This window comes from Teleopsis dalmanni, chromosome 1, assembly GCF_002237135.1.
Source record: "Teleopsis dalmanni isolate 2A chromosome 1, ASM223713v2, whole genome shotgun sequence".
In the NCBI taxonomy this organism is placed as follows: Eukaryota; Metazoa; Arthropoda; class Insecta; order Diptera; family Diopsidae; genus Teleopsis; species Teleopsis dalmanni.
In genome coordinates, this window is record NC_051846.1 from 119,295,749 (window position 1) to 119,314,612 (window position 18,864).

The 18,864-nt window shown below is 37.7% G+C and overlaps 3 protein-coding genes across 3 annotated transcripts; all 3 read left to right on the forward strand.

Annotated features, from left to right (window-relative positions):
- Window positions 1-2,799: 2,799 nt before the first annotated feature.
- LOC119665740 (secreted RxLR effector protein 161-like) lies at window positions 2,800-3,549 on the forward strand. The gene has a single exon (XM_038074978.1). It carries the CDS (start codon window positions 2,800-2,802, stop codon window positions 3,547-3,549), a length of 750 nt encoding a protein of 249 aa, XP_037930906.1.
- A 3,658-nt stretch (window positions 3,550-7,207) lies between these two features.
- Window positions 7,208-7,816, forward strand: LOC119665741. The gene has a single exon (XM_038074979.1). The coding sequence runs from the start codon at window positions 7,208-7,210 to the stop codon at window positions 7,814-7,816; it is 609 nt and encodes a 202-aa protein (XP_037930907.1).
- On the forward strand, window positions 7,816-9,753 carry LOC119665742. The gene has a single exon (XM_038074980.1). The coding sequence runs from the start codon at window positions 7,816-7,818 to the stop codon at window positions 9,751-9,753; it is 1,938 nt and encodes a 645-aa protein (XP_037930908.1).
- The last annotated feature ends 9,111 nt before the right edge of the window (window positions 9,754-18,864 follow it).

Here is an 18,864-nt window from a genome sequence, read left to right on the forward strand (position 1 = left end):
TGCCTTTCTAAACTCTTTTAAAGCTAAAACCGTTCCCTGACGTCCAAAACTGAATACCTTCCCACCAGTTTGGTTTTAGGGAAAATCATGGAACTATTGACCAAGTGAATCGTATAACGAATGAAATAAGACACGCATTTGAGCTCAGAGAATATTGTTCTGCGGTATTCCTCGATGTTAAACAAGCATTTGATAAAGTATGGCATAATGGGCTCATATATAAGATATGCTGTTGATGTTGATTACCTTCAAATGTCCACTCAGTTGTAGAATCGTATCTGTATAATACAAGCTTTAAAGTGAAATGTAAATCATACACTTCTAATAATTTCCCAATAGAAGCTGGCATTCCACAAAGAAGTGTTCTTGGCCCTATCTTGTATGTACTTCACACATCTGATATACCGATAAGTAGTCCAGTTGTCACCACAACGTTTGCTGATGATAAGGCAATTTTATGCCGAAACAAAAACGCTGTGTTCAATCTCAATTATTTCGGATGGAGAAATGGCTTTCAAAATGGATAATGAAAATTAATGAACTAAAATGTAGACACGTCACTTTTACCTTAAATCGGAGTACATCTCCAACAATTTCATTAAATAACATTCTCATACCACAAGCAGATAACATAACATACTTAGGTATTCACCTAGACAGACGACTAACTTGGCGTAAACATATTGAAGCTAAAAAAATTCAGATGAAGCTCCAAGCATCTAAGTTGCATTGGCTCATTAATAACAGATCTTCCCTGTGCCTAGAGTATAAATTACTCTTGTATAAGTTGGATAAGTGGCCAACTGAAGTAGACTTAGGTCCGATGGAGACCAGTGAAACTCGTGCAAAATTTTTATATCATCGCGAGACACAACCATGTTTCAATTATGAATATTTTTCATCCCGGATCAAGTTGTATCGTGCCGTTGCAAATTGGTTACTCTACATTGGGAAACTAAAGGCTCGTTGTGGCGTTTTAAATGCTACAAATGTTATTTTGACTGTTCAACATATTGAGCGCGCGAAGCTCTTAATATACAAAAGCGTGCAACAGGAACTACTTGAAGATTGGTCGACACTGAAAATGGGGAGAATAGTAGAAAGGAACAGTCCGTTATATAGATTGCAGGTGTATATGGATAACAATGAGCTCATAAGAGTAAAAAACAGAGCGAGTAACTTTACGAATGAGTGTAAACCTTAAACTGATTTTATTTTCTTACCGCCAAAACATAGAGTATCGTACATTATATGTGCACACTATCATGAACGATTTTATCACATCCAACATGAAACTGCTTTAAATGAGGTCAGACAATTGTATTTCATACCAAAATTAAGACCATTATTCAAATCGATGCGACGAAACTGCAACGTATGTAAAATTTCATCGGCAATACCTCAAGCGCCGCAAATGGCCTTACTTCCCCCAGCACGACAAGCAGCCTTTCAACGTCCATTTACTCATGTGGGTATTGATTATTTTGGACCAATGGTGGTTATTGAGAACCGCAAAGCACTGAAAAGGTGAAGTGTTATAATAACTTGTTTGACTATCAGAGCCGTTCACATCGAAATCGCCCATAGTCTTAGTACTGACTCATGCCTAGTGTGTTTAAGAAATTTTATTGCCAGACGAGGAGAACCTATCACCATCTACAGCGATAATGCAACGAATTTTCACGGTGTCGAGAACGTTTTAAGAAAGGAGTTAAAGAACATTGATTCCTCGGTTATGCAACACAAGCTAGCTCATCAAGGAATAGACTGGAAATTTAATCCACCGGCAGCATCACATATGAGAGGAGCGTGGGAGCGACTAATTAGAACAATTAAGACAGTGCTGTATCAAATTACGCCATCTTAACGTTTTACGGATGAAAGTTTACGTACTGCATTACTTGAAGTTGAAATGATCATCAACTCGCGTCCTTTAACCTACGTATCACTCGATAGTGAAGATGAGGATCCAATAACTCCAAACCATTTCTTGTTGGGGAGCACTAATAGTTTGAAACCATTTTGTGATGCTAAGAGAATCGATCCAAAGATGTGCTTGCTACAATCTGAGATGTTTGCAAATCAATTTTGGCGACGATGGGTGCGTGAGATACAACCGACATTAACGCGTCGCGGCAAATGGTTCAATAAAGTGAAACCCATTACGGTAGGAGACGTTGTGCTGATAGTTGATGAAACGGCTAAGAGAAATACTTGGGTAAAAGGCATAGTTATCGAGACAACTGTAGCGAAAGACGGCCAAGTAAGACGAGCTAAGGTCAAAACAATAAAAGGCTTTTTGGAGCGCCCTGCCGTAAAGCTGGCCATTCTGGTTATCGGCAAAGTTGACGCAAACGACATTGGGGTCGCCTGCGGGGAGCAGAATGTTGCCGAAAATTGCTAATTAATTAAAGAGATTTCGAAATTATTTAATAAATTTCCGTTTTTCATTTTTTCTCTTTCTTTTCTTGTTGTGATTGCTAGACAAAGGTGAGTAAATTTTTAGTTTAATTTTTTAATCATAATTTTTTACTGTAATCCTTAATCATCTTTCAAATTTTTTAAGCTCAAAATAAAGACAGCTATTTAAAATTGTCGCAAGTGTATTTATATACTTAATTTTGCAACAATAAGTTTCGTATAAAAGAAATAAAGGCTGCACTTGCGATTGATTTCGAAATGAAGGATTTGGGAATAGTAAGTAATTGTCTTGGCATCGAGTTTCATCAAAATTTAAGCAAGCATCAAGTTTTTCTTTAACAAGAGAAGTATGCAAAAAGCATCATTGAAAAGTTCAATATGAAAGACTGTAAACCAGTGAAGACTCTCATAGAATTGAACACTAAGTTAACGAAACCAACAAAAATTGATGAAGGTGTTATGAAAATGTATCCCTATCAAAGCTTGATAGGAGCATTAATGTACTTAGCTGTTACAACTCGACCTGATATTGCATTTGCTGTAAACTTTCTTAGCCAGTTCAATTCAAATTATAACGTGGAACATTGGAAAGCAGCAAAACGAATTCTAAGATACTTTAAAGGTACAAGCAACTATGGTCTATTGTACGAGAAAAACAATGAAGAATTGTATGGTCTGGTTGACGCTGATTGGGGCGCTGACTTAAACGATAGACGTTCATATTCAGGGTATGCGTTCATTATATCAGGAGCAGCAATATGTTGGGAAGCTCGAAAGCAACGTACAGTAGCGCTTTCAAGCACTGAATCAGAATATATGGCCATATCTGAGGCCACAAAAGAAGCATTATATCTAAAGGCAGTCCTTGATGATGTTGTCGTTACAAGTAAGACAATTGAAATCTTTAATGATAATCAAAGCGCTCAAAAATTAACGGAAAGCTTCAGGTACCATCCACGGACAAAGCACATTGATATTCGTTATCATTTTATTCGCAGCAAGGTTAACGACGGCACTATTAAAATCAAATATATGCCAACAGGAGAAATGCCCGCAGACGTCCTTACCAAAGGACTCACTACAGAAAAGCATGTTAATTGCTTAAGGAAATTAGGAATGAAATACTAAAAATCATATTTTATACATAATAAAAGCACTTTAAGGAATATAGAACTTTATTATACTATAGATAATAAAGTAAAGTAAAAACTTGTTAAAATACATCGGACCGTGTGTATCATTTTTTGCTAAAAAATATATAATAATAACTAATAAAACAATAACACTTCATATACTATAATTTAATTAATATACAAAATAAAAATATTTCAAAAAAAAGAGACTTAGCTTGTCTAAGCTATTAAATTAACAATGCTCTGTCTATATTTCGCTGCACTTGCAGACCAAAAAAGTTCGCAAAGCTTACAACTGTAAACTTTAAAATTTATACCATAGTTGATGAATTCTTGTTCTGCCCATGAGGCCAGTCACATTTTTGGATAGCGTGATATTCACTGTGTTTAAGAAAATATATAATTTTCGTACATAAACTGTTACTAAGACCTTTATACTTACATATTGTGAAATTTTGAGTTAATTAAACTTATTTAAAAATTTAAAATAAAATAATATACTTATACCATAAGAACATATATAAATTTTCGTACATAAACTGTTAAATATCAGTGCGGTTTTGTAAATATATAAACAAAACAAAAAAGTGCTGATAAATTTTTTTATTACAAACGTGTTCCTCAAAAGCTGTAATTTTAAGCCCACAATTCATCACAACACAACACACCATTACAAAACACTACAATATATCAAAAATAACACACTTGCTAACATTGGAATTTGGAATTTAAAGTTATTTATTTTATTAATTATTATTATTTTTATTATTACTATTTTTGTTATTATTATTTTTATTATTATTATTCTTATTTGTCCAATTTGGACATAATAATGATCAGCCTAAATCTTGTATTTTAAGTAATATATTATAAATTATATATTTCATATTAATAATATTCTATTATTTTTGTTTTGTTAAAGCAAATTTTTATTCTCATAATGTTAAAGACTTGATGTCTTAGCCTTGAACGGTGGGTTAAGATATCAAAATTTATCAAAACAACAACAACAGTTGTATATCACACGAGCACACTTTGCTCGTCATATGAAACTGCAGATAAGCCATGCATTTAGCATGTGCAATTCTTTAATATAGAACATTATGAGAAATTAAAATTTGCTTGTGCAAGGTCAGTATTGTACTTATTAAATAATAGTTATGTTTGTAAAGCAAGCTGGTATATGGACTTAGTTCAAGGTTAAAAGAAAATAAGTTTATAAGCATATACCAGGTTGCTAAGGAAATTACGCAAGTAATATTCTTATTTGTGAATGCATACAATTTCCATGAGAACTGTGACCGTTCCCACGACTAAGCTCAGCGATATCTAATCGCTACTTTAATGCAGCTTAAGGTATAGAGCATTATCATGGGAATTGTATGCATCAACACCTTGCCAAATGTGTATAAAACCTCAACATTTTCTAATAAATTTATCATTCAATACAAAACAGCCCTTGCGTTTTAATTAGTTCAAGTGCTTATTAAAACTCAACTGCAAATAGGTTCAAGTGCCTAGTTGCTCAAAAATATAGTTTGAATCCACCTGAAGTTGGTTTAAGTGCCAAATTCAGATTTTGCAATAGGAACTGGTTCAAGTGCCAGATTCCTAACAATAAGCAACACTGAATCGATTCAAGTGTCGATTCAGTTTCAATAAGAAACGACTTATTGAACATTTTTGGTGACCCCGACGTGATCCACCGTGAATATCACGTTATCATCAATCCAGTGAACCTGCTCAGAAGGACCACGTTATCATCAATCCAGTGAACCTGCTTAGAAGGGTGTTATTGCTGTATTTACAACCATGGAAGTCATGGCAGAATTGATTGCCAAACAATCAGAATTGGGAAAACAAATCCAACAACTGATCACTAACTTCAAAAAGGACTCAAAAGAGAGGAAGACATCCCCTCGCTACTATGAAGAGCGTATTAGGCGACTCAACGAATTATGGGAACAATTTGATCATAACGACACACAAATCAGGAATTTGCCAGATTTGGATACGAGCGTTTCATATTTTACCAACAACTACTTTCAGGAAATCAAGGGATTATTTGAAAAATATGAGCAGATTTTCGAAAATGAATTGTCAACCAAAATACCTCCAACACTTTCCTCAAAGGAGTCAGCAACGACAGCACGTCAACCGATGCCGTCACCGAGGGAAGGACAATATAGCACGAGTATAACACGAATGATACACAAGCAAGGTGCAATTTGTGTATCACTGAAGCGACTCATAGCAGGCATCAATCGTCAAACAGGCGTTCAGATGAAATCCTTTTATGAAGTGAATATGGGAAGAATTGAGAAGCTATGGAATGAGATTGAATCCATTAATTTTGAAATTTGGAAGTACACCAACAATCCGACTACAGTGGGATATAAACTCGATGAGTACCTCGAAATAGAAGAATTGGTTCAGTCAACTTTAATTTCGTTAGCTTCAATGAAAGCAAATAATGAACAATTACCACAAGGAATCAGTAAACCAGACAGCGCTGGGATATCACTGCCTAAGGTAACAATACCAAAATTCGATGGCGATTATTTGAAGTGGTGTCAATTCTACGATTTGTTCACCGAAATGATTCACAAGCAGCAACTTTCTAACGCTCAGAAAATGTGGTATCTCAAAGGTAGTTTAACAGGAGAAGCAGAAGGTTTAGTCCGACACCTGTCAATAACCAACGAGAATTATCAAACGGCATGGAATTTGCTACAAGAACGATATCACAACAAAAGAATTATTGTAGCAACAATCATTCAAAGAATTCTAAATCAACCAATAATATCAATCAATCCTTCAGCGGCAGAAATAAGGACACTACATGATGTTACTTTTGAAGGATTGCTGGCACTGAAGAATGTGGGACTCGAAACTGATTCATGGTCGCCGTTACTGCTTCATAGTTTGCTCCTCAAACTAGATAAGCAGACTCGCATTTTGTATGAACAGTCGCTGACTCATCCAAGAGAGATTCAGTCGATTAAGGAGTTCATGATTTTCCTGGAATCACGATTCCAGTCCTTAGAGGCGATTGGTCATAGGGAGAAGCCATGCTCAGCAAAAACCCTTGCCACAACGATGGGAAAGGCAAATATATCAACCTGTAAGATCTGTAATAATGGATCACATCCGATATATTATTGCAAAACATTCTTGCAATCAACACCACAAGGTCGTATCAAGACAGTACAAAAACTTAGACTGTGCTTGAACTGCTTACGTACAGGCCATAGGGCAGCAGAATGCAAAAGTTCCCGGTGCAACAAGTGCAGCAAGAACCACAATTCGTTGTTGCACTTATCAGAGTCTTCCAAGACAACACACAAATCGATCAATGTCAAATCAGATTCATTGGTTGAGAAACCCGGTCATCAACCTTCTACTGTAATCACAGCATTAACACAAAATAAGGGATACGTTCTTCTTAGTACAGTTAATATGAAAATAGCTACGTTTGATGGTGATTTCATCGAGTGCAGAGAAAAACTGGCAAGAAAATTAAAATTGCAGTTACACTCATCACCGTTATGGATAGAAGGAATTGGTAGAAGCAAAAGGGACACAAAATACAGTTGACAACAAAAATTCAGTCTCGAATTAATGATTTCAATGTAAATATCAACGCATTCGTGATGCCTCGAATTATCTCAGCCCAACCAACACAGTGTCTGGACACTTCTGGTTGGTCAATTCCTCAGAATATAAAATTGGCTGATCCAGACTTCGCGAATCCAAATCAAATTGACTTATTAATTGGAGCAGAATTCTATCACAGCTTTTTATCGATTGGTCAAATCAAAATAGGTGAGGGTCTACCTGCACTTCAGAACACGGTTTTTGGATGGATATGCAGTGGCAAAGTTAGCAACGGTAATCAAAAATTACTTAACTGTGGCATGTGCAGCGAAGCTGACGACGAAGCATTGGATAATATACTTACTAAATTCTGGCAATTGGAGGAAATCAATCACACGGATGACAAATTCACTGATGCAGAAAAGAAATGTGAAGAATCTTTTGCTCAAAATACTCACCACAATCATGAAGGGCGATTTGTCGTGAAACTACCATTTAAGGAGGATACAACTGTTCTTGGTGAATCCATGCAGATGTCGATGAATCGGTTTTTTAGTCTTAAACGTAGGCTGTTGAAGAATTCTGAACTAAAGAAGATGTACGTTGACTTCATGCGAAAATACGAACATCTCGGCCACATGGAAAAATCAATCAGGATGATATAATGCATCCACATTACAGTTTGCCACATCATTGTGTAATCAAGGCAAATAGTACTACAACAAAGCTTCGAGTGGTGTTTGATGCATCTGCAAGAACATCAACCGGAGTCTCACTCAATGATATCATGCATAATGGTCCAGTCGTGCAGAACGAACTCTCATCCATTTTACTGCGTTTCAGGAAACCACGCTTCGTTTTTACAACAGATATTGAAAAGATGTATCGGCAGATACTAATTGATCCAAGAGATGAATATCTTCAAATCATTATCTGGCGAGAGTCACCAGAAGAAAACTTGTGCTATTACAAATTAAAAACGGTAACGTATGGCACAAGAGCAGCGCCGTATCTGGCAACTAAGTGCCTACAAACCCTGGCCAGAGAGCATGCCGTTAAATTTCCGCTTGGTTCCGCTACACTCAGCAAGGATTTTTATGTCGATGACGGTTTAAGTGGCTCAGACAGTCTCATGGAGGCAATTGCAACAAAGGATCAACTTATTAAAATATTGGCGACAGCTGGTTTCAAACCTCGCAAGTGGTGCGCAAATAATTCCCAATTACTTCAAGGACTCGCTCCAGAAGATCAAGAAGTGGATCTCGATGTCAGCAGTGAGTCACATAAGACAGTAAAAACTTTAGGCCTTATCTGGCTACCAAAATCTGATCAATTTTCAATAAAAACTAATGGACCTACACACAGCAAAATAACAAAGAGGACCGTAAGTTCTGATTTGGCGCACATTTTTGATCCACTTGGATTAATGGCTCCCGTAGTAGTGAAGGCGAAAGTATTTGTTCAAAAATTGTGGCAGTTAAAACTTTCGTGGGATGAAGCTCTGCCTGCTGAAATGCATACTCAATGGACCCATTTTCGTCAGAGCTTATGTGAAATAAACAATGTGAAGATTCCACGACATATATTTCATCATAAACAACCAAGGAATACTCAGATTCATGTATTTACTGATGCCTCCGAAAGGGCCTATGGAGCTGCCATTTACATCAGAGCCGAAATAACTGATCGAACTATCTCAGTTCAGTTACTTTGTTCAAAATCACGCGTCGCTCCACTAAAAACGCAGACAATACCAAGACTTGTGTTATGTGCGGCTTTACTAGAAGCACAATTGGTAGTAAAGGTAAAAAAGGATTTGGAATATGAACATCATCCGATATATATGTGGACTGATTCTGAAATAACATTGCATTGGATCAATTCAGAACCATCAACATTCCAAACTTTCGTTGCTCATCGTATCAGTAAGATTCAGCAATTACCACTAAAGGAACAGTGGAGGCATGTCAATACTAAACAAAATCCAGCTGATTTATTATCCAGAGGTGTAGATCCAATTTACATTCAGAAGAATGCAATGTGGTTTTATGGGCCACTTTTCCTTCATGGAAATCAAGAATGCTGGCCCCAACCATTCCGTCAGGAATTGATAACATCCGACCATATACAAGCGGAAGTCAAAAGGAAGGTACATGTGCTTACAATTTCACATGATGATGAACTAATCAAAATGATTTATACGATAAGGTATGGAAACTCATTCATAAGGTTGCAACGAATTCTTGGCTATGTGTTGAGATTCATCAAAGGGTTACGTAATAAGAGCAAGCACAACGACATCAATTTGACACCATTAGAACTGGAGGAGTCATTACTCATAATTATAAAAGCCATACAGCTAAGTGATTTCAATGAAGAACGACATCAACTCTTAAAGAAAAGGGATCTGAAAGGAAGCAGTAGTCTCCACGGACTTTCTCCATTTATCGACGATAGTGGCGTCATCAGGGTTGGAGGTCGATTGACGTCGTCACATCTTACCTACGATGCCAAACACCCCATGCTGCTGCCATATAACCATCCAATAGCTAAGCTCATAATGAAACATTTACATGAGAAGGGACTTCACTGCGGACCGTAAACATTATTAGCCAATAAAAGGCAAGATTATGGCTCGATCCATTGTGCAACATTGTGTACAATGCACTCGAGTACGCCCACACATGTTCAAACAAATCATGGGCAATCTACCAGCTGACAGAGTCCAAGCTTAAAGACCTTTCTTCAACGCAGGTGTCATATGTGGTCCCATATGGATACACCACAAAATTAGAGGCAAAATACCATGCAAAGCGTACATCGCAGTGTTTTGCTGCTTCTCCACGAAGGCAGTACATTTGGAAGTTGTTTGTGATCTCACCACAGATGCATTCTTAGGCGCTTAGGTACACGTCAAGAAGAGGTCGATGTCAGAACTTATATTGTGACAACGCGACTAATTTTGTGGGCGCTAAAAATCAAATGAACGAGTTAGCTGAAAGCATTCACAGCACAAATGCTCAAAACAACATAATAAGATCCTGTTCAGGTCAAGGAATTGTTTTTCATTTTATACCTCCGAGAGCACCACATTTCGGAGGATTATGGGAAGCCGCTGTCAAATCAGCTAAATATCTACTGGTGCGAACTATTGGCAACGTGTCACTCACTTACGAGGAATTGGAAACAGTGGTAACCCAAATTGAAAGTATGCTAAACTCCAGACCAATAACACTGTTGTTATCAGACCCAAATGACCCAGCTGCCCTCACACCAGGACACTTCTTAATAGGAGAACCGCTAACAGCCCTTCCAAGTAGGTCAGAAACATCAACCAAACAATCGCTTTTAACCAGGTGGAAGCTGGTGAATCATCTAAAAAACGAGTTCTGGTCAAGATGGTCAAAGGAGTATCTTAATGAGCTACAGTGTCGCACTAAATGGAAGGACCAATCACCTGACGTCAAAGAAGGAATGCTGGTAATCATTCAAGAAGACAGCGCTCCTCCGCTTCAATGGCCTCTGGGCAGAATCATCAAATGCTATTCCGGTAATGATGGAAGAATCAGAGTTGTAGATGTCAAAACGAAAAACGGGATTTGGAAGCGTTCAATACATCGGCTAGCACCATTATTGTCGGAAGATTGTTCAACCCCCATGATGCCACTTGATAGATGTGATGAAGACACTGAAAACAATTTTAGAGTCATAACCAAATATTTCGAGGACAGCAAAAAAAATTACTACACATTACCAACTGAAGAGTAGTAAAGCGCTTTGTCGTCATTAAAGGTATTGAGTCAGATGTAGAACTCATTGAGACAACAAATACCCTAAGCGAAAAAGGCTTTAGCGCTAGAGCAGTTATAAACATTATTAACAAGGGTAAAAACCTACAACCTATGTTCAAAGTTGAACTTTACTCGGAAGTATCTAAGCTTAAAAAAAATGAGAGCCATCCCATTTACTTCACTGCAGAATTAGCGTTGAGGAGCTCCACAAAAGAAATGGTCCGGTGCAATGTACAAACTGCCAAGAGTATAGCCATACTAAGTCATATTGCACTCTTCGTACAGTGTGTGTAGGTTGTGGTGAACTTCACCATAGTTCCGAATGCGATAAAAAAGCATTAAAGGATACCAACGCCAAAAAATATAGCAACTGCAGTGGAAATCACACTGCAAACTACAGAGGCTGTTATATTTATAAAGAACTGAAGCACAGGTTAGCACAGCAGAAAGAAGCGTTGCGTAATCCTACAAGAAGCAACCCCATAAAATTAGTTGAAGTACCCCAACCTTTAACTTCTAAGCCTGTTATACCAGGTGTTTCATAAGCTAATGTTGTTTAATCTGACAAGTAACAAGCCCCTCCAGTTCAAAGTAATAATTTGGAAATGATGATCTCCACTCTCACCCAGAGTTTAACTCAGTTCATGTCAATCATGCAAACTACTCTTGACGAGATAGCTAAAATGCAAAGTCAATTAATGCAAATGTTTTTGTCTAATAAATGAGTACTCTAAAAATTTGTTCATGGAATGCAAGCGGCTTAAACCAACATAAACTTGAACTCACACATTTCATGTCCCGAGAAAGTGTGTATGTAATGCTTTGCTCAGAAACACATTTAATAAACAAAAATTTCTTTTCTATTCCTGGTTATTTATTCTATAAAACCAATCACCCAGATGGCAATGCACATGGTGGTACAGGTATTTTGATACGAAGGCGTCTAAAATACAAATTTTTTACATACATAGGCTCATAATTATATGCAAGCCACATCAATATGCCTTAAGCACGAAGGGAAAAATTTAACTTTATCGGCTCGCTTCGCTTTAACAATACTGACACCCAATTTACGGATTACTTCTTATCTGTAGGTGACAGATTTCTTGCAGCAGTAGACTACAAAAGATAAACCCAAAAGATAAACAGCTTCACAATTCCATTGTAAATAGAAAAAATGCACTAGACGTAATCTCTCCTGGGCAGCCAACATATTGGCCTGCTGATAACAATGAAATACCAGACCTAATAGACTTCGCTGTAACCAAAGGCATGTGCAGAAACTCCATCCCTAAAGACAATAAAATGTACACATACAATAAAGTACTTACAAATAGTGACATAGAAAACTTAGTTTCACAAAAACGTAAGGAAGCCCAAAGGAGACTTAAATCTGGATTAAGCAAGGAAACCAAAGTCAGGCAATGTAATTATATTCTCCAATAAGAAACTCTTTCGGAAACTGAGCGCGAAGCGATAAAGAAAAATCTAACGTTTTGGCTGATTACCTAAAGGAGGTGTTCCAACCAAATCGCAGGACATTATAATTTTCTCAATCAGCATCTACATACACCATCTATTAACACGAATATCACGGCCAATGATCTTCTTCAAATAATCACGAACGAGTTAGATTGCAAAAAGGCACCGGGATATGATAATATCGCACCCATCATGATAAAAAACTCACCCCTTTTGGCCATAAGTTTTATCACAAGACTTTTTAATGCCATTATTTAATTTGACTTTTACCCAACAGAGTGGAAAACATCCATGATTATTATGATTCATAAATCAGGTTAAGATCCCGCGCTTAACTCTTCATACAGGCCAATAAGCTTACTGGCATGCCTTTCTAAACTCTTTTAAAGCTAAAACCGTTCCCTGACGTCCAAAACTTGATACCTTCCCACCAGTTTGGTTTTAGGGAAAATCATGGAACTATTGACCAAGTGAATCATATAACGAATGAAATAAGACACGCATTTTGCATTCTGCTCAATTCTACTCAGAGTTGCTTTTTTGCTGTTACATTCCGCCCTCCCGTGGATCTTCGCAAGATTCACTAATCTGACAAGCGGCTAGCTTGGTGGCTGGACGAGTTAGGATACCATTCTTGGTCTGTACGTGGGCTGATCTAGCCTGACCGGTCTTGGAAGGAAACACTTCAACAATTCGACCCTTGAGTCGTTGACCTCTTGGTAGCAGATTGTCGCAAACGATCACAAAATCTCCAACCCTGAGGGGCACCACCTCCTTACACCATTTAGGGCGTCGAAAAGTTGAGGCAAGAACTCTGTAGTCGACTGTTTCCACAAACGGCTGTTTATATCTTGGAGGATATGCCACTGTTTACCGAGGCTGATAGATATGGCATCATTATAGCGTATCTGTGTACTATTGGCACAGCCTAACAAGAAATGATTTGGTGTGAGTGGCTCCTGCTCGCTGTGCGTCAAACGAATGCCTGTAAGCGGCCGGCTGTTAATGATGTTTTCAGCTTCAATTAGTGCTGCCCTTAACGTTTCCACCTTCGGTGCTTCTTCTCTGATTGACTTGAATAATAGACGTTTGATCATTCTTATAAGGCGTTCCCAGCAACCACCTGCACTGGGATTCTGCGGACAATTGAATATCAATTCCAGGTTGAGTGGCTTCCTCACGTATATCATTAACATTAAGAAACTTTTTATCAGCACATAATTCCCTTTGTGCCCCAATAAAATTGGTGCCATTGTCACTACGCATTCTGACCGGTGTACCACGACGGTTAATAAAACTGCGGAAACATACTAGGAACGCATCAGTTGATAAGCTATCGACGATGTCTATATGCACATCACGTACTGTTAAGCATGTGAAACATAGCGTTTTGGCGATATAATAGGGCGTCGAGCTTCAAGAGGCAGATATATGGTTTCGTCCAGGCGACCACCTGCAGGAATAATTTCTTCGTTGTCTACGTATGGCGTTAATTTGTATAGTTTGCATTTTTTGTTAAGAGGTTGTTGAAGCTTAAGTAGACTCTTTTCCTCCGAAAAACAATCCTCCTGTATCAGTTGCATTATAAATTTTTCGGCTTCATTGATTTCACTTGGTAATAACGGTGGCAACGACTGCAAATTATTACACTCTTCTATAAATAGTGGATCTCGTTTTCTACGGAATATTTCAATAGCTCTTAGGAATGAGGCAACAGAACGTTTAAGTCTAAAAAAGAACTGAAACGGTTAAATTCTATCAATGTTCCACTGGCCTGATATTGTAGTAATATCGGTGTCGTAATCTCTTCTTCTGGCGTGTCAGTATAAAACGAAAATGTAGCAAACCAGCTATTTTGTTCTTGACGTAAAAAGGTTGGCCCTTTTCACCAAATATTGCCATTGTTTACTTTAGGCACCTCTTTGGCTCTTGTTGCAGCGTCAGAAGCGTTCATCTTAGTTGGCACCCATCTCCATTGGTCTTCTTTCGTTGAGGTCAATATTTCAGCTATACGATGCCCAACAAATGGTTTGAATCGGCGATTTCTTAACTTTACCCAACAAAGAACGGTTTTGGAATCAGTCCAAAATACTATACGGCTTATGTTTATGTCATGTCTGTCCACCACCAGCTTTGATAATCGAGTAGCCAAGACTGCAGCCTGCAGTTCCAACCTTGGCATGGATAGAGATTTCTTAGGCACTGTGCAAGTCTTACCACAGACAAAAACTACATCGACTGCATATTGATGTTTAATTCGCAGATACACTGCTGCAGCAAATGTAACTTGACTAGCATCCATAAATATATGGATTTGGACCTCTTTGGCAATGTTGAGATGCGGCGAGTAGCATCTTGGTACAAAGAAATTGCCTATTCTGGCAAATTTGTCCCACCACCGAAACCATTTTTGAGATAAAGTAGGTGGTAACAAGTCGCTCCAATTTTATTTGGTTTTCCGGGTTTCTTGCAATAATAGTTTGGCAATAAGTAAAAAATTCGCTAAGATGCCGTATGGATCAAATATAGCCATCACAATTCCTAAAAGTTCTCGCTTTGTTGCAACCCTTCTACCCTCGATAACTTCTTTAGATATGCGATGAAATTTTGTTAAGAATTGAAACGAATCATTTGTTACGTTCCAATACATTTCCAAGATTTTCTCAGTTTGGCTCTGCCGATTCAAACAGATGGCCTCTGCACTTTCACCTGCATTCATGACAATCTGTAGATTTAACGAATTTGATGAAAAATTACGAAGTTCAAAGCCGGCGTTTGCATTAATTTGCACCACTTGCTGACAAATTAGTAGAGCGTGCTCTTCTGTATCGAAACTGGCAACGTAATCGTCTACGTAAAAGTTCTCATTGATGGCAGATACAGCTTCCGGATATTGGCTGCGATAACATTCGGCATTATGGTTCTTAACAAATTCAATGCAACAGGGCGAACATACTGCTCCGAAGATCATAGACGTCATGACATATTGTTCGATCGGTGACATTTCGGAACCGCTTCTCCATAAGAATCTTTGGGCATTCTGGTCGGCTGGTCGTATTTTAACCTGAGAAAACATCTCTTTTATGTCTGCAGCAACAGCAAATCGACGCTGACGTAGTTTAAAAAGTATTCCTATTAATGGTTTATGTAAGTCTTTTCTGGTCCCTTCAACAATGCTGAGTTGAGAGATTGTTTATCAACAGTGGCGGCGGCATCGAAAACAATTCTCAGTTTGTCGGGCTTATGCGGGTTCTGCACAGAAAAATGCGGCAAATACCACAACGGCTTTGTTATATCTTCTATTTCATCTTGTGTGAGTTTCCTGGCGTAACCTTTGGCGATGTATTTGTTAATTTCGGTCTTATATCGTTCTGCGAATTTGACATTATTTCTCATTTTAGGTTCGATTCCCTTCAAACGTTTGACAGCCATGGCGTAGCTATCAGGCAATATTGGTGAATTTTTTCTCCATAAAAGGCCAACCTCATACCGATCATTGATACGGCGTGTTGTATCAGACAAGATTTTACGAGCTCTCAAATCATCGGCTGACTCCAGCCTCGGTGTTGGATTTTCAATTTCAAAATTTTCACAATTAAAATATTCGGCAACAATACGATCAACACATTTAAATGATGGTTCTGCTCGGGCAAATAACATTGGCGAATGGACGGTGATGCTTGAACCGGTTGGACCATACGCCACCCATCCAAGCTTAGTTCGAATAGCCACTGGATTAGATGCACCGGCGGTCACTGATGCAGAAGATGCATTTATGTTGACACAATTTAGGCCCAGCAGCATTAAAGGGCGAACATCGTCATAGTCTTCAATCGACAAACAATCAAGGTGTCCAGAATCTGATTTCTTAAACGATTGTGTTGGCAGTCTTAGATTGGAAATTACGTAAACGTTTTTAATCTCATATTGTTCGCCAGCTTCACTCTTTATGTTGACATGTACCACTGTTGAGTTTTGAGTCACCTTCGCTTCATCATACCACTGCATCGTTAAGTGTAGTTTCTTGCCTTTAAGGCCTAACTGACTTGCAATTTTGGCATCTAATATAGTGATTGACGACCCCGACCCTTCATCCACAAGTGTGAAAATCTTCATTTGTCCCTTTGGACCCATAATTTTTATCGGAACCAATTTAAAAATAAAACCGGAACATGGCTTGGCACAACTCAAAACCTGTTGAACTGATCCAGACGTAGGCGGCACTTGTTGGGACTCATGTAGCAATCTATTATGATTTTTACGGCAACCGTTTATACCGCAGGATCTTTTCATTCGGCACTGTATGACATTGTGTCCTTTCCTTAAACATGAAAAACACAAACGAAGCTGCTTCACCTTTACCCAACGCTGCTGAACAGTTTTACTCAAAAACGCTTCACATGTAACTATCAGATGTTACCCTGCACATTCAAAACACTTAACTTCTAGGTGATTTTCTTGTTCCATCTCATGGTTTTGTGCATACATAACTCAGCGCGTATAATTTTGAGTAGCTGGCATTGTAATTTTAGGCTTTTCGGTTTTTGATTGACACAATGGGTGTGACAAAAGGCAAATTATTTTTGCCATCTCACTCAACCAAACACTAAATTGTTTTATTGTGGGATACTCCTTCAGAGTTACAGCGTGACGCGCCCATTCGAATTGTTTACTAGGCGGCAGCTTATACACTAGTTGTTCTAATAATATTGGGTTGTTCAAGTGTTGCTCACACTTGGCTGATGAAAAAAAGGCTACAACATTTTGCACAAGAGAGCAACATTCCGTCACTCTCTCGAACTGTTGAATCTTGTCCATCTGGGACCGTATTAGTAAATCTGGGCGGCCAAAACGAAATTCAAGTTCTTTCATAACTGCAGGCACATTTGATGGGTATATTAACAATGACTGAACGACATCCTTGGCTTCATCCATTAGGCATTTCTGTAGGCGCATTAAATTATGTCTGTTGGTTTACTTAAACGTTTTGGTGGTGTCCTCAAAACTAGCACGAAAAAGTGGCCACTGTTCGGCGTTACCGTTGAATTTTGGCAAATCATAAAGTCGGATGCCTTCGCCTCCTGAACATACGACTTCAGCAGTGCACTGTTCGTCTCCATCTTGATCTATCTTACCTATTTCATCTTTCTTTTCGTACGTTATCGACTTATCGTTGGCAAGTTGTCCACGCAAATTACTTATGTCTTCCCGATTCGAAACTGTTTCAGCTCGAACTTCATTCACTGTTTGTTGTAGAGCTTGTATGGCTTTTAACACATCTTGCACTGATGTCTGCTCTTGACATCTTGACGAAACTGGAGTCTCACATGACCATTTATTATTTCTGCGACTCATCTTTAATTTACTCACTTTGTCTTTTCCCGCGTTTTTCCCGGCGTAAATGAATGTTATTTTAACGGAAAAATATGTGAAAACATGTAATCGGTTATGTAAATACCGAAAATATTTTATTGACAAATAATTCTATTCTATTCGTTACAATTACTTCATTATTCCTTTATTTATAATATTTTACGCGCAACGAGCGTGTTGCACATTTGTCTGTCATTTCCGTTCTTTCTGTCTCCCCTGCTTCGTATCAACTGTCATAACACCAATATAGAGTTATGGTATCGAGCTATTTGGTAATGCTAGTGCTTCAAATATTGCAATTGTACAAAGAGCTCAGTTAAAAATACTAAGAATAATCACTAGTCCACTATGGTATATTAGGAATGAAAGTATACACCAAGATCTACAAATTCCCCTAGTTAAAGCTGAATTTGACAATATAAGAACAAAATACAATAAAAGGCTGACAGAGCATTTTAATCCAATAGCAAGAAATCTCGCACTTGTATCCATTAGTTCCCGCCTAAAAAAAGCTGACCGTTTAGCCATTAATTAATATTCAAAAGCTTGAAATAATAACCGAACCTTTCTTTTTAATAATCTGATAAAGTTGAACCACTCCAATGAAATTTAACCCATTAATCTAAGTGAGGTTCGTGATATAAGTTTTACTTATTTTGTTTTATTTTATACAATGTATAGTTAAAATAAAAATTTGTAATATTATGTAATTAGTTATAAGATTTTACAACTTATTGTTAGTCTCATTCTAAGAGAAGATGCAATAAATAAATGTAAGTAACATAGCTGATACTCCAATAAATATACCCTAATGTAAATAAAGCATAGTTGCTTCTAATATTGTATTTTTGTTTATGTTATCGTTGCTTCCAACATTGTATTTTGTTTAGCTGGCATTCTTTTTATGCCACAAGTATTCATATGTCATAAGTACTTATATGACACAAGTGTTTATGCTTGGAAATGTTTTTGCCTAATAAGCATCATTATTGGAAGCAACGCTAAGTTTTTCAATTGTAAGATATTAAAACATTTTTTAGTTCCAAATAAAGATTCAAACAATAAAC